General features: G+C 37.1%; 1 protein-coding gene across 3 annotated transcripts in view; it reads left to right on the top strand.

Annotated features, from left to right (window-relative positions):
• Positions 1-16,591, top strand: part of LOC109054918 (KAT8 regulatory NSL complex subunit 1-like) — a 67,282-nt gene that overhangs the window by 10,104 nt on the left and 40,587 nt on the right. For all 3 annotated transcript variants that reach the window (XR_006154236.1, XM_042720584.1, XM_042720583.1), the window contains exon 2: positions 7,195-8,467. Coding sequence is in view for 2 of the 3 variants with exons in the window: in XM_042720584.1 (XP_042576518.1) it covers positions 7,284-8,467 (1,184 nt within the window). In the remaining variant the exon portion in view is untranslated. The remainder of the gene's footprint in view (positions 1-7,194; positions 8,468-16,591) is intronic.

The raw sequence follows: 16,591 nt of genomic DNA, 5'->3' as shown, positions 1-16,591 counted from the left end.
GAAATATTGTCCATTTAAATTATCTATTTGAATGTTTACATATAGGCTACTGTATTCCTGTGATCAAAGCTGAATTTTCAGCATTTTTTGTATTTTATTATGTGTTTTATTATTATTATGACAAAAAAAAAATACACTGATTGCTGCTCAGTAACCTTTCTAATTATTATTATCAATGTTGTAAACATTTGTGGTGCTTAATATGTTTGAGGAAAATTCTCTTAGTTATGAATATTTGAAATTGTTCTTTGTGTCAGAGCACTGGAGTTCGTCAGAAATAGAACAGGGCATCAGTTTACTGTCGTGTATTTGTTGTCGTGTCGCACCACATCCACAGCAGAGAACATCACTGGGTTCTATTTGCTTTTGTCAAATTAATATTTTGCGTTCAATTATTTTCTTATCAGGCAAGTGGCCACATAAGCGGGAAAATTATAGTGTAGTATTTTGCGTTTATTTATTTTCTTATGTTTATTTTGGCAAAATAAGTGTGATGACTGTACACTATCCCTCAGTTTGGAAAACACTGGAGTAGGTGATTTGTGCTCTATTAGTTTGGTCTGTCGTCATTTTTGTGTTAAAATTTGCAAAGCATACCAAAATTGACAAATATAAATGCAAAATTTTAATTCATGAATATATAATGGTATCCACGGTATCACAAAATCCATATCATGGAGCAACATCATACTTCGATATTGGTATAGCGCCCACCCCTGCATCACAGACTTCTAAATTTTCTTCTAAATTTTTCTCTAAATTTTACTTAAATAGCGATGGCATGAAAAATCGACTAGGTCAGTTTTAGTCTGCTGATTTTAGTCCATTTTAAGACTATTCGCAGCGAGCTTGTTTACCAGCATGATTTTACACTAATTATGATTAAGTCATCAACATTTAAAGTAGTGCATGAGCCTAAAACTGTTTATATCATAAACTGTTCATACAAAACCTGATCAGTTTATACGTATTCATGCCTATTATTCTGTTTAGCTCTGTACCTAAAGATTTTTTTTTAGCAGTGATCAGATGGATTTTTCAATGTGTTTATATGTGGTGCACTTGTTTATTTACATTTAACTAAACTGGAGATTAGGGCTGTGCAATTAATTGAAAATACAGTAATTGAGATAAAACTATTATTGCACCCCATTCTGCCCCTTTCCAGCGGTGCTCTTTCGTTCCTTTATAAAAGCCCAATTTCATGTATAAATCAGTTAAACCATGTAATGAGACTTTGGCAAAATGGGACATGCTTGATTTATTTAAGTTGATTAGATTTAGGCCTATGTTTTTAAAAGTGTGAAAGAACTTTTGCTTCCTCGGAAAGATTACTGTGTCATCTTTTAGCACCTAAACAGTCAAATACACACAAAAATGCGGTGCTCAGTGATTATTCACGTAAAGCCTTGTCAGTTATGTAATAAATTAATGTAAAGAGTTGAGAATGAAAATACTTGTGTAACAGTAACTTGGATCCGTGCAGCTCTTAAAGTGACTTTGGGCTATATTTTTGCTGCCGACTGTGTGCTTCATATTAATCAAACAACAAAAGACACATTCACAATCAATCGCTGCTCTTGACTGAAGGAGTTTTGTAGCTTTAATAAGAAACAAAGGAAGTCTTACAGTGAAGACTATGCTGTTTTATTTTATATGAGGTTATTCAATTTTTCTAGACTGCTGTTAACTGAATACTTTAGACTTGTGTAAAAAAAAACAAAAAAAACTTATGTATATCCCCCAAGACATCGACTGTTATTTATTACACGGAGGCCTATTTGTTTCTCTGAAACCTTTTGGTTTTTTTTTTCCCAGATGGGGTTAAAACATGGCTGAAACAAAGACTTGGCCGAAATTTGTATTATTTATTTATTATTTTTTTTTAAATCTATTGAGTTCTTTAGCCTTTTTTTTTTTTTTTTTTTTTTTTTTTCTGGTATTGTATCCTTTTGCCGTTTGTTATTACAGTGTAATTATTTTCAATAATTTTGAGAATTTTTTTTTTTTTTTTTTTATATTTTTTTGAGAAGTTTTTTTTTTTTTTTTTAGGATGTTTTGTTGATATTTTTTAAATTTTGTGCAATTTCTAAAATGTAGATGTCATAGCAACCTTATTTACAGAAAATATATGTTTGAGACATATAACTATCTTTAAAAATGTTTCATATAAAGCTTTGGTCATATGGCCCACTAATAAACAACTTAATCGTGATTACAATATTGACCAAAACAATCGTGATTATGATTTTTGTCATAATCAAGCAGCCCTAGTAGTGATAAACCCAAGTCTTTTAAATCTCATATATAAGCAGTTTGTATAATGGTTTTTTTTTTTAGAATAAACAGATTTTTGAAGGTTTATCGTGGTTGGTTGATGTAAACATGCTGATTGTCTGGTTAACAGAAGTCATTCTGTTTAGTAGTGGTGCAGCGGAACATAAAACTCGCGGTTCGGATCATATTATAGATTTTGAGTCACGGATCGGATCATTTTTCGGATCAGCAAAAAAAATACAAAAAATAAAAAATTTGTGAAAGCTTAATTTTTGTTTTTATTTATTGTGTTTAGGGATTAATCGATTAATCAAATGCGATTGTCATGCGCATTTTGTTAGTAAAGCCGGTTCTGTAATCAGCAGTAAATCATAATCACATGCTTTCAGATGGAGCAGCATTTACTACACAAAGCCATAGTTAACTGACAATTTATGCAAAAGAAAAATCACAGACGATTTTATTGCGCAATTATGACGCAGTTACGTGACATTGTTTACAAGACTTTATATTGACATTTGCTCAGCTGTGAAAATGATTGTTGGGTTATTTGATGAGGGATGATGATTGTTGTGTTGTACTCTTTCTTTTAACTTGCCTTCGGATGTTTAGTCATGACTCATGTTTATTTTGTGCTGAAACTGGTATTAATGTGTAGGAGATGATCAGTTCAAGTGCGCCTCGTGCTACAGCATCTGTTGAACTGAGGTGCTACAGCGATCTGTCACTCCAGTTTAAACGGTGCCAAAACGCCATTTATTGTTTGAATACTGCAATACAATAAATTGAATAAATTGACATAAATTGAAACCTGAGACTTAGTTTCATATCAAAAGCACCAAAGCACAATGCTTATTGCGATTTATTGGATGGGAAGTGCCCTTCAACGTTCCGTCCATTAACTGACAACAGGCTAGAATAATAGATTCTTGGGATTTAATTTATATTGTTACGTAAAATTCAATTAATAAAGATATCGATATTTTTTTTACCTAGCCCTATTGATGGTTAAACTTAACAGTGAATCCGCAAATCACACGCATGCCGAACTGTGCAGCCTGATCCGTATGGATCACGGATCATCTACGATCCGTTGCACCCCTACTGTTTAGTGTCGGTTCCAGAATCGACGACCTTGTCAGGCCTTAATCGGCCTTGTTAATGCATAGTGCACACAGTTTCCCTTTAAAGTCAGCAAGTTTGTGTACATTTTATTTGTTTATCTGCATTGTATCCACCAAAAAAAATGTAAAGATACTTATCGGCATATGCTATTTATTCCTTTTTTTTTTTTTTTTTTTAGGATATCGTTGCTCTTATAGGTGTGGTTCCAGTGTTTTCATGGAACACTGCTCTGAAGAAAAATGTAAATAAGTTCAGAGTTGTTCTGACTAGTAGTTCCTTAATAGAGATAATGGATAAAAGGCTTTGTGACAAGCCTTCACCCCACCCAGGGAGGTTTGGATGCACACACAGAGTTCACAAAGACTGTCTCATGCTTTTCTGAAACAATCTGATGTGTGGCTGACAGTTTATTTATTAATATTTTTGTTCCAAGAATAGCCTGAAGATCAGTTATCTTGTACTGGTAAAGGTCAAATGAGCTGCAGTACTACCACTCTGATTGACATGTCAGTGGTGGCACTTCTACAGGAAGTCATTTTTTGATGTGTAGTTGAACACAAATGTGTTGTAAAATGAGGAAAACTTAAAGAGAAGTGAATCTCATTCATTCATATCTCTGCTAAAAAAGCATTATATCTTCATAATGTTACTGCATGATACATGACTGTTTTCATTGCAAAATATTCACTTAATTTTTTTTTAAGTATTTCTTTAAGTATAAACACCAGACATGCTGTTAGTAATAGTAGTTGTACTAGTAGGAACTTTAGTAGGAGGTCTCATTATTGAAGCTGAATGAATAAAGCTAGATATTTCCTTTTCATTTGCTCAATTCCCAACCTAAATCTGCCTAGGGCTGTGCAATTAATCGAAAAACAGTTTGATTTCGGCCTCCAACGATTATGAAAATACAAGAATCGAGAAAAATTATTATTGCGCTCCATTCCACCCCCTTTCTAGTGGCTCACTTTCATTCCTCCATAAAAGCCCAGTTTCACGTGCAAATCAGTAAAATCATGTAACGTGACTTTTGCTACATGGGATGTGCTTGATTTATTGAAGTGTATTAGATTTATTCATGTTTTTAAAAGCGCTAAAGAGAACTTTCGCTTCCTCAGGAGGATTTCTGTGATGCACTCAGGGAAGGAACAGAACATGGACATGTAAAGTCATCCTTTAGCTCAACGTGCGCGACTAAACTGATAAAACCACACAAAAATGTGGTGCTTGGTGATTATTCACGGAAACCTTATGAATAATATTCAAACAAAAAAAAGACAAATTCAAAATCGCACACTGCTCTTGACTGAAGGACTTTTGTAGCTTTAATAAGAAACAAACAAAATCAAATCTTTAAATAAATCAGTAATGTAAAGTTTTGGTCATATGGCCCACTCATAATCATGCCAAATAATCGTGAGTACAGTATTGACCAAAATAATCGTGATTATGATTTTGGCCATAATCGAGCAGCACTAAATCTGCCTCTCATCTGTCTCTATTCACACACTGGATTTTTATCCAGTTTACCCACTATTTAGTGAGGCTGTGTGATGAAATGGAAAGGTAAAATTAAGTGTACCGGAGACAATAGGACTCTGTCATCTTCGGTATTATAAAAACTTTTTCCCCCCCCCCCCCCCCCCACCACCACAGGATTATGATCCTTCCACAATAGCTGTGTTCTTGTTTTTATACACACAATGCCAAGTAAACATCCATTATGTTTCTCTACTTTACACGTCAGCCTAACATTGGAAATAGCCTGTATTAAAGTAAAAAACAAAATGGCCTAAAAATGGAAAATGACGTTAATTTTACAGGAACTCCCATTCACCCACACACTTCTTGACATAACATGTTATAAATTTTGTCCACCCAGTTTGCTTTGGATTCGTTCATCTAAAAGTGAGCTTTCTATAATTATTTATCATCAGTGAATCAGTTGCTCTATTCAACCAATCTCGTTTGAGTGTTTCATAAAATTTGTCATTATTCTCGTGCATCCTTTCTAAAGTGTAAAAGCTTAGTTATTTGTAACTGCATGGAAAATAGTGACTGATGTTTTGTCATTTTCTGCACGTAGATTTTTGGATGAAATGTTTTTTCAAAATTGCTGTTTTTATTTTGAGAGGAGGCAGTTTAACCACCTTTTCTTTCCAACATATAATTTATTGTAATGGCCATCTCACAGGACAAGGTGACATTTCAGCTTTGAGCCCTGTTGCTTCAGTGTGAGTAACCCCACTCCATTTTTATGTGTCTTAAGAACCTAAGTCTCTTTGGAAATTTATTTTGTGTCTCTACTCTCAAAATATTCACCAAATCCGTTAAGGCACGTCGCATCATCTTGTTAGATTTAATAAGAATGGGTTACACCTAAAGGGTTCTGAGGGCGCAGAATTGGTTTATGTTCAGGGTTTAGCCTAGTTATTTGTGCTGTCAACTACTACCTGCATTCATAGTCACTTCAACGTCACGGTCTGTTATCATTGTTTTAAGAATAATTAGAATAAACATTACCTGACCTCACAGAACAGTAAATCTGAAGGCCTGGGTTTTGCAGTTGCTCCATGTAGAAATACACTCATATCGATCTGCTTGGCCTCCATATGAAATTTTCTCTGTCCTTGTGTCTGGCTCTGTTTGTCTTTTGGTCATTAATACTGTCAGCCATTGTGCAGTGGTCCTTAGTGGGTGGGTCATGTGCATCTGTTTGAATGCAAATAATGAAATGTAACATCATATAATCATTCATAGTTGGGAAAATTATCTTTTATAGTTGGCATCAAAGTCCAGTCAAACTCTTAATGTATTTTGAAATTCATCTGTTGCTTGGTAGAAACTGCAAAGTAGCTGAGATTCCAGCATTGGCAGGTTAAGTAACCATAAAAAAATACAACCCATGAGAATATTAAATATAGGTGCACTTTTATTGTCTTTTTAACTGTTCAGGCTGTTGAGAAATATATATCAACAGCCTGAACAGTATAATTAATACAGTGTATAAGTACTTTTAGATCTTTATATAGTTTTCATATTACTTTTATTTATTTATTTTTGTGCTGTAATGTAAAATTCAGGTCCTAAAACACAAACAAGTTCAGAAGCACTAGGCCGGTGTTAACTTGAAGATTTTAAACCAGGAAGACAAAAACCATGCAAAAAGCTCAATTAACCAGTTTTCTCCTACAATTAAAATTAATAGGTGCTAACATCAAGATGGTCAACACAAACACCTCTGTTGAAATGTAGCGTAAACCATTTAATGTTACTAAAAATATTAATATACATGGATCAATAGTGTTTTTTTTTTTATTTTTATTTTTTATTATTATTATTATTATTACTTGTTTTATACTACTTATCTATATAAAATTTTGACTTTCCTAAAACCAATTTGGTTCAGAACCACTGGACTTGTGAATATATGTCTGTATAGCTGAACAAACCACTCTAAACCTTTTTACTCCATCAACACCAGTTTCCTTGAATCATGAATGTAAGATGTATATTTGCTTTGCATCTCTGTCAGCCACCAGCATCATTTAGTGGAGTCTTGCACTTGCTGTTTAATATCATTAGTACACTGAAAATACAATTAACAATTCAGCACAGCACATATACGATACAGAAACCCAAAGTGAGTAGTGTTTATTAGCCTTATGTGCCTTGCATGTTTTCTTTTTATACTTGAAGTGTGGTTTGTTTGTTTGCTGTTTCGTGTTCAGTCATTCCATGATGAACCACTAAATTTGACTTCTGGTGTTTCTTTGTGTCTTGTTTCTTCAGGCTGCCCCCTGGCTCAGTGGTAGGTGGGTGGTGTGGAGCTGGCCTCGGCACCGGGAGAGGCCCCCTCGCCCGCCCCCTCCCAGCGCTGCATGGCTGCAATGGCGCCCGCTCTGACCGACGCTCCGGCCGAAGCTCACCGCATGCGCTTCAAACTGGCTCCGTCCTCCTCCACCCTCTCCCCGAGTGGCGTGGAGGAAAGCGGCACCGGCAACCACATCCTCGTGTCCAGTAACGGCGGCGTCAAGCGCAAGCCCTCGGAGGAGCGCCCCTCTCGCGGGGCTGGCCCCTGCAAGCCCCTTGTTACCTCATATCACTGTTCAGATGTGTCCTCGGCAAAAGAGTCCCTGAAGCTGCAAGGTGTTCTACTGCAGACGCACAGCATCCTGCCGAGCCTCATACCACGCAAGCACCAGGCTTTAGATCTCTGCGAGGAGCAGCCAAAGAGCATCATGAGTGCCAGTGGAGGAGGTGGACCATGTGGGCCGCCCACCGTGCAAGGCTCCACTGTCAACGGTATAGCAAAGAAAGTGACTAAACTGACTGACCAAGACAATGCGGTGACCTTAAATGGTGGCCAACATACCGTCGAGCAGGATTTGTCAAATCAGACAGAAGTTGTCAATTCTACCAGAGGACTGACAAGTAACGGTCCTCTTCGAGAAGCTGCGGAGCAGCACCAGCCGCCAACGGCTGAGTCCCAGAACTGTCCCAGTAATGGAGAACCTCCCTCAACATCTCTCACCTCCATTGCACCATTCACAGAAGACAAAACCTTGGACTGTCCGCCGCTAGGCTGTGAAGATACGTTGGCACTCTCGCTCGCTGCCCACCAAGATCCTTTAGATGGTCTTGGGGTGGAGCTAAGCGACCGTACTCAGCACAGCCAGAGCAGACAAGGGGAGATAGAGGCGCGGCTACGGCGATTACGCAAACGGCTGCAGGTGGTGCAGGCCAAGCAGGTGGAGCGGCACGTGCAACAACAGTTGGGCGGACTACTAAAGAGCACTCTGGGTGCTCTGGACGCCAGGCGGCCAAGGGGCCGTTACGGCGATGACTCACTCACCCCTCAGGAGAGGGACGGACTAAGACGTTTCCTGAAGAGTGGATCCATCCCGGCTGAGTTAGAGCAACTGTCCCTGAGCTGCAACACCAACCTGCAATCCGCCGAATGCGCGTTCGATTCCGACGCCACAGAAAGCAGCTCAGGAGGAGAAACTGATGTGGAGGAGGATGAACTGGCTCGGGTCGACATCGAGCAACGCCACATTCCTCTGTGAGTACCGACCTTGATCATTCCGTCGATAATGCAAATCCAGATGGAGTATGATGGTACATGTTTCTGATGTAGGATAAGTGCTGATGCAGGCTGGGTCAAGCTGTTTCATGAAACCATTGCATTCTCGCATGTTATTATCTGTGATGTTCAAAAGTTATTGAACGATCAGTGAGTGGCTGTTGTTCATCACTGTTCATTTGTAAGGTGTAGATTCTCTCTCTTAATTTTGAGATCATGCCAGTTGCTTTTGTTACAAAGGAATTTCTTGATAATTAAGGTATGTGGTATATTTTCATCTTTTGAATATCATTACTATCCTGGTTAGACAAGGACAAACACCCGCACTCTCTCTAACACACACCAAGCCAGTCGTTCCCTTCCCAAGGGCTGAGCCTTGTTTAATACACTCAAATGTCAAAGGATTTTTCTTGAGAGGCAGTAAGTCACTTCCTTAAACCCATACGCACACTTTCTCAGTCAGTGATTGGGCCTGGTTTCACCCATCCCAACCTCCGGGTAGGAACACACTGGATAAGTGGAGGGCAAATAAAAGGTGTTGTTTAATTTCTACCTCCTTTTGTTGTTTGTTTTACATTTATTTGTTTTTTGTACCATATTTCCAGTATTTTTTTGTGTTTTCCAAGTGCCTTGTTTCTCAAGCCCAGCAAATTTTTCAGACACAAGGAAAGTAATCCTCTTTACAAGGCAGATCTGATAATTGATGATGGCATTGTCATGTAAAGTTGTATAGCTAAGAGAAATTCCACTTTTGACTAATTTTGCTTTACTTGGTGTATATTAAAAATCAACTCCTTCACAACAATTCTGCAATCAGTCTCTTTTGCTACATCATTGTAGCTGGATAGTGTCTCGACGGCCCAATGAGTCAAAGGTTTTTTTGTTTTGTTTTTTTATCATCAAACAGACTAAGGCCACTCCATGAGGGGATAACCTACATACAGCGGAGTCAGTCACATGACTATTGCACAAGGACAAATAGGCTTACTTGCAGATTATGCGACGAGCATAGTGAAGCATGTTGACATAGGACTATGTAGTTTATGTTATTTTTTTATTTTTGAACTTCACCATTTGCTTTCCACACATCCATAGGCACCTCTTTTCATGGGTTTTGTAGTCCTTTGCTGGTTATGCAACAGATTTCTTTGTGGGATTGACCACATGACTGCATGTTGTAAATGCATGCAAGGCCTTTTTGTTAATAGGTAGTTGATTTGTCTTGCTGCTTAAGCAGCCATTAGAGCCAGTGTCTTGATGAGCCGGGAGGTCGCTTGAGTGCTGTCTGTACTAGTACCCAAGGATTCATTTGTGCCAGTTTGGTTCATAGATGGTAAACAGGGTTGATTTTCTTAGAAGTCATTGTAAGTAAGGGTGTATTGGTGTGTTGTATTGAGTTATGTAGAGTTACTGAGATTTTGTTGCTATTTTGTAGATGGTTTTTTGTATTATTTCCCTACCTCAGACAGATTAAGAAAGCTCAATCACTGCTAATGATTAACCCGGTTTGCCACAAGCAGTCCATATACGGTGTAGCATGGATCCATGTCTCTCCTGGAACGAAACCATCCTAAATAACCAAGTTTCCATGAAGACCAGCCTCAAAATCCGTTATCAACACACAAGTGCAATTACATTTCTCATTCCTGCTAGTGTCCTTCTGGTACCATGGGCTAGCTATTAGCTTTCAGGTACTTGCATGCACCAGCTGGCGGCATTCATTGTTTCCGTGTTGTAATCCTGTTAGCTAGAACCGGTTTGAATGAAAGGGAGGCATTGAACTGATCGAACATCAGACATTTGTACCTGTCATGCGGCCTTCTGCTGTCAAGAGTCCTCAAGAATTGTTTTTTACCCACCCTTATGTCTTTCCGAAATTCTGTGGACCACAAAAGAAGAAATTTTGAATACTAAAGTCTTTTGAAGCCATATGATAGAAAAATTATGCAAAATTTCAGTGTTCTCTCCATGCAAGGCTCTGATAAATCTTCTCTCTAGTGGGCTGTTAACTGTGTCAATCAAATCATTGAGTAAGTTGAACTTGAGAATCTGATTGGTAAATTAATCATTCCAGATTTTGATAAATTGATACATTGAAAAGATTCTATTACTGACTGGACATAAACACACCAAGAGATGGGATCGATGTCAAAATGTTGCGTAAACAATGAAAGATTCAAATTATTTGTATTTATTTATTGGTCTTTTTTGGTCTTGGACATTTCCAGTTATTGTTCACTTTAATTATATTTATAAAAAAAAAAAAAAAAAAAAAGAGCAGCAAGAATATTCCTCCTTTTTCTTTTGTGTTCCACGAAAGCAGCTCATACAGGTTTGAAATGACATTTTCAAAAATTATTTAAAAAAAACAACAAATGTTATTGTGCACCTCGTCAGTAAATGCCCAATGCGGCATTTCTTGACTGCTTCTGCAGAGACCATTAATCAGTGTTTCGGTCTCTTGTGATTTTAATGATATTTGCATCTTGTTTTAAATAGTATGATGATTTAAGTGAGGAACTATTACATTGGAGTTTGTAATTAGGTACTCCATGTACAATTTCTCCTGAAGGTCCTTCTGTCAATGAACTGTCCATCTTTGGATATGGACTTTTGTAGTGAAAGCAAGTGTGGTGTTTAGAACTGTTCTTCTCTATGTCTGTCCTGGGATGTCCGTCTGTCTAAAACTTTAGACATAAAAATAACTGCTTTGTCTTGACTGCCATCTTTTGAAATGCGTATACCTAAAACAAATCTGAAATGCTCAATACTAGATTGCATAATACTGTTTATACATCTAATGTATTCAGACAATCTTGAAAAGTACTTTTCCTTTTACAGTTATCCAGGATTACCCATCAGCATGGTTTCTGGTTTTACCAGTCAGCCTTCTAGGTCACATAGCTGGCTTGTCAAGTTTTTTTTTTCGTCTTTCTAATAGTTTTTCATTGTTTTCCATATTCAGTTTCTTAATGATTTTTTTCCACTTTCTCATTTGTCTTGTCTTACTAATTCAAAATGTGTGACATTTAGACGTTTTTGTTCTTGAATTTTCTCTTTAGTTACAAGTTTTGTATTCTTCTGTCTTTGCAAGATAAAGTGGCAGAGAATAAGGCCGCCCCCAAAAATCCATATCGGTCGGGCTCTCGTCTCTTTAATCAGTCAGGATTACAGTTTTTACAGATTAATACTCCAGACCCAATGCCTACTGGCTGCTGGTCCTGTGTGGACAGAATAAAATTGTTTAGCACTGCTTTCTTTCTTCACAGATGGTTTAATACCCTTGAGGAGAAATATCCAATCCTGTCATTGAATGTAATTTAATAAAATACTTTAAGTAAAACACTGCAGGAATATTTGTCAGGACTATCAAAACCAGATCTGCGAGAGAGAGATGGTCTTTTTGTTCCCTCACCCTCATGTCTTTCTAAACCTGTATGAATTTCTTTGTGTGATGTACAAAAGAAAAAGAAAAAAAAAAAACATTGAAGAACACTAGGGTCCAAAACAACAGTGGACCCCAATAGTGTTGTCACGGTACCAAAACTTCAGTTTTTGGTACCGATACCAGTGAAAATCCATGGTTCTCTGTACCAATTTCGGTACCAGAGCAAAACACAAAAATATACTAATTAAAAAAATAAACACTTTTTATCACTAAAAATAAAACCAATGCCATTCTTTATACTTATTTACAATTGTGTTTAAAGTTTTTCAACAAGTAATATAATTATGAAAAACAGCAAACAAGTTTCACCCAAATTTAATTTGTCTTTTAATTAATGAAATTTAAACACATTTTATTTTTTATTAAATAAAGGGGATTTGCTATTAAAATTAAAACATAGAAGAAATATTGTGATTTATTTCTTTAAAAAATAGTTTTATAAATTTTTTCAACAGTAGTAGCAGTATCACATACATTCTATTAAATAGTAATATTTCTAGCACAATGCCTTTATGTAAAGATGAACTTTTATTTTGACGGGTTGCAGTGTTTCCCACAGCCTTACACTCCCCCGCCCCCATATATACATGTATATGCAACTTCATTTTCTGCCAGCAGGAGGCGCTTTAAGAGCGGGAGAGATACAGGATTTTCCGGTAACGGCTGCAAAGCCGCGCTGAGCTCACAAACGCTGCCTTGAAATGAAATGAAAATGAAATCAAAATTTTTCTAAATACAGTCGGTTTCCTTCTGAAATACAGTGATATAAAAACACCCGCACCTTTAAATTGACACTGGTTTTACTCAAATGAAACGGTAAATGGTTGTGAAGTGACTCAGAACAGTTCTGGTGATGTTGTTTATGTATTTATGTCCTCATTGAGACAGCAGATGCTGAAATTACTGCAAGCGTCACGTGCTTCAGTCTATGTAGTAAACATCTGCCATTCATTCACAAAAACAGAGACGCGCAGAACATGTTGGGTTCATATTTCAACCAACTTTTGCGGCTTAACATTTACAGATACTGGTCCATATGGAGATTTGATTTGATTAATTTATGCTAACTTTGACAAATTCCGTGACTGTCCATATTAAAATGTAAGTTTCATTTTCATGACTGGATTTTGAGATTCCGTCGCGTTTTCTGCTTCGCGGAAATCATAGCGCTGTATGCGTCAAGAACCAGGTTGACCGGGTACTCGGTACCACTGGTACTTAAAGAAACCTGGTACCGTGACATTTTAATTTTTTTCAGTACCGACTTGGTACCTAAGTACCGGGTCTTTTGACAACACTAGACCCCAATGACTTTGTATGGCCCAAAAACCCTCACAACATCAGGACATAAAAATCTGCATCAGATGTTTTTCTGGTTTCCTCTTTAGTTTTTTTCCCTTTTTTTACCCTCCAAGTTTTAAGTCATGTCCATGAAAGCTCCATTCACACATTTGAATTCCTATGGATGTTGTAATGCCCAAAAGACCATACTGCAATGGCCAAATGATGTCTTGACCAAATTGCGGCACAAAGGTATGCCAGTTTGTTTTGTGACACAAGAACTGGTTTTTATTCAGATCTGTGGCCTTTTAAAAATATTGCAAGTAATTTGAATGGCATTTTGTTCAGTTGAATAAATGTACAGCTGTAGACTGAACACTGTCCACTCAACCCTCTCTGAGATCAGTGTGCATTAAACAGACTTGATGTGCTCAGTTTCTGTACCGTCTTTAATGAAAATCAATCAATTGTGATGAGGGACAAAATCGTGCATACAGTTGATTTGCATCACAGAAGCAGTTTCTCATGGATCTGCTTTCGGGGCACTTTCTAAAGACTTTGAGAGATAGGTGGCGGAAATGCTCTTATAAGTCTGCGATCCGCCTTAAAGCAACAAGATGATGATGATGCAGGCTGCTGTGAAGCACATTCACAAGAGTTCTAACAGTTTGGACATTGCGTGAATCAGAGGGAAAAAAAACAAACAAAAAAAACAATATAAATACTGTTCAGTTTCTTGCACAGACTGGTAGATTTGTGTTTTTACACATCAGTGTATTGTCACGAGCCGCAGGATTTCATTTGCATTTTTCTGTGGAAGGTTTTTTTTTTTACTCTCATAGATTCTGTTACCATTGACATGCATTGTACGACTGAGAGACTGTAACGCCCGAAGCTAAAAATCATAATTTGTGTTCTACTGAAGAAACAAAGTCACCTACATCTTGGATGCCCTGGGGGTAAGCAGATAAACATCAAATTTTCATTTTTGAGTGAACTATCACTTTAATAATATTTTGCCCGATTTGTCCCCGCTTGTGGCCTCAGGAAAGAAGCCAAAAGCTTTTTCCTACTAAGTCTTTTAAATTCAAATATCATTCTAATGTTGGTAATATTCAAGTCCAAAATTTGAATTTAGTTTTTCTGCCATTTTGACAGCCCTACACAGTACTATCCAACCTCTATTTGTGGACATGATACTATGGCGTTATCTGTCCAAAATACTGCTTTAAGGTTTTTTTTTTTTTTTTTTTAAATCGACTTGTATTCTTAACAATGGATGCGTCCATCTTGGTTTTCTGACTTGGATGTCGGAGCTGGGAATGACGTCACACCTGAGGTAAATTGAATGCAGCATATGATTTGCTTTTTGCTATTGCTAGTCAGAGACAGATGGTACTGGAGGGAGGTGACATTTTTGTTTTAAAGAGTGTATTTTTGAACACACATTTGTGAGTCTGAGTGCAAGGTGAATCATCAATATTTCTGCTCTGTTTTCCTTGAAGAAAATGACAATTTTATAGCTTGTGTCAAAACACACAGATGTACAATAAAAGCAACATTCTAATTCTGATTTGGAGGTTCTATTATCTTCTGTTCTATTCTATTATACTGTATTCTATGGTTTTCACAAACTTAAAGGGCATATGTTGTTCTTATTCCCTCTGTTACTCCCTTTTTTAATGGAATACTGTAGTGTTTATTATACATAATTTATCCTTGAACTTCATTATTTTTTTAAAATTCATGAGCCCTAGTAACCTTTAATCAAAAACGTTAACCTCCCCTCGCCCTCAAAACGACTCATCTTCTCTTCTGGTCATGAGCTATGGTGCGAGGGCGGAGCTAGTGACATGAGGAGTAAACACTGGGATAAACAACAGGGGGACAAACTGAAGCTGATGCTTCACTTTAGTGTTGTCACAGTACAAACATTTCAGTATTCGGTACCAATACCAGTGAAAATCCATGGTTCTCAGTACCAATTTCGGTACCAAAGCAAAACACAAAAACATAATTAAAAAATTTGACTACACTTTCATTTAATTCAAACTGTGTACATATTTAATTTTAAAAGCCCAGACCCTCTTTTCTGACTGATGACACAATGTTAATTTGTACATTCTCTAACACGTATATTTTAGATTCACAATTCGCCCAGACCATCCAGTTTTTTTTTAACCCTAATAAAAGTTATAGGTGCACTAAATAGTTAAAAAAGAAACAATTCTAATGCTCAATATATTAGTGTTAGCCACTCTTATGCTAAAGATGAACTATTCTAATAACAGCGTTCATTTCAATCCGACATTCAAATTAAAATATTTCATAGTATTCAATTTCCACAGGGGCATAGTGCAAATTCATTCTCTGCCTGCTTGTACATGTGTAATCAAATAAGCGCTGAGCTCATCACAAACACTGCTCAGGCATTACAGGCAAGATTAAATGAAAATGAACTCCATAATTTGGTCCATTTTCTTTAGAAATACTGTTTAGACTTTGACATGTGCAGTGCTCATGTTTATTCAACGAAGTCAAAGCCTTTTGGAAAATCTGTTTGTTGCGGTCAGTTTTGATTAGGGTTGGGTACAGAGAACCGGTTCTTATTTAGAACCGGTTCTGTTTTTTGAAAAGAACCGTAACCATGAGCAATTTCTAAGTTCCAGTTCCGAAAACGGTTCTGGTGCGACACGTGACCAAGCGCTGTGAGCAGCTTTGCGCTGGTGTTCTGACAATTCGGTGTTTCCCGTAAAGGATGTCACAAACCAAATAACAGAAACGCCACCCTGCCTCTTCAATTGCTGAGCACATTTTCTAATAACGCGCACTCCACAGATGCGCACGCTGCGTCGTGTCTTTAACTGCGGAACACATGTTTCCCATGACTGTACCCACACTCGCACCTTTGATAACTGTGCACGTCATTTTGTCTGACTGTACATGTACTGGCAGCGCACGGCACCTGCCTCCACTAAATTACATTATATTTGTCACATTTTTTCATTAATATACGTACTGACGTCAACTTATTGGACCACTTAATATATAGACTGCTATTGTTGTGTAAGTATGAAGGTTAGATTATTTAGTGTACAGGTCATTTCAAGAGTGATAAACAAAGTGATAGAAAATATTTATTTTCATGCATTTTAAATGTTTAAAAATGTGGAAACCACTCACACCATCTACTGACTGCATTATTATTTGTAAAATAGGGGCTTTATGGAGTGTGTGTATACATGGTTATAAGAGTAACAGTTTATATTTCATTAATTTAGGGAAATGAACAAGTGTTTTAGCCCTCAAGTGACTATTTGGCCAATCAGCTAATTCCTGCTTGAAAAGCAAAATGTTATTGATAGTGTAAAAAA

This window comes from Cyprinus carpio, chromosome B3 (genome assembly GCF_018340385.1).
Source record: "Cyprinus carpio isolate SPL01 chromosome B3, ASM1834038v1, whole genome shotgun sequence".
NCBI lineage: Eukaryota > Metazoa > Chordata > Actinopteri > Cypriniformes > Cyprinidae > Cyprinus > Cyprinus carpio.
The sequence above is the reverse complement of the archived record's forward strand: the minus strand, read 5'-3'. Positions and strand labels throughout refer to the sequence as shown.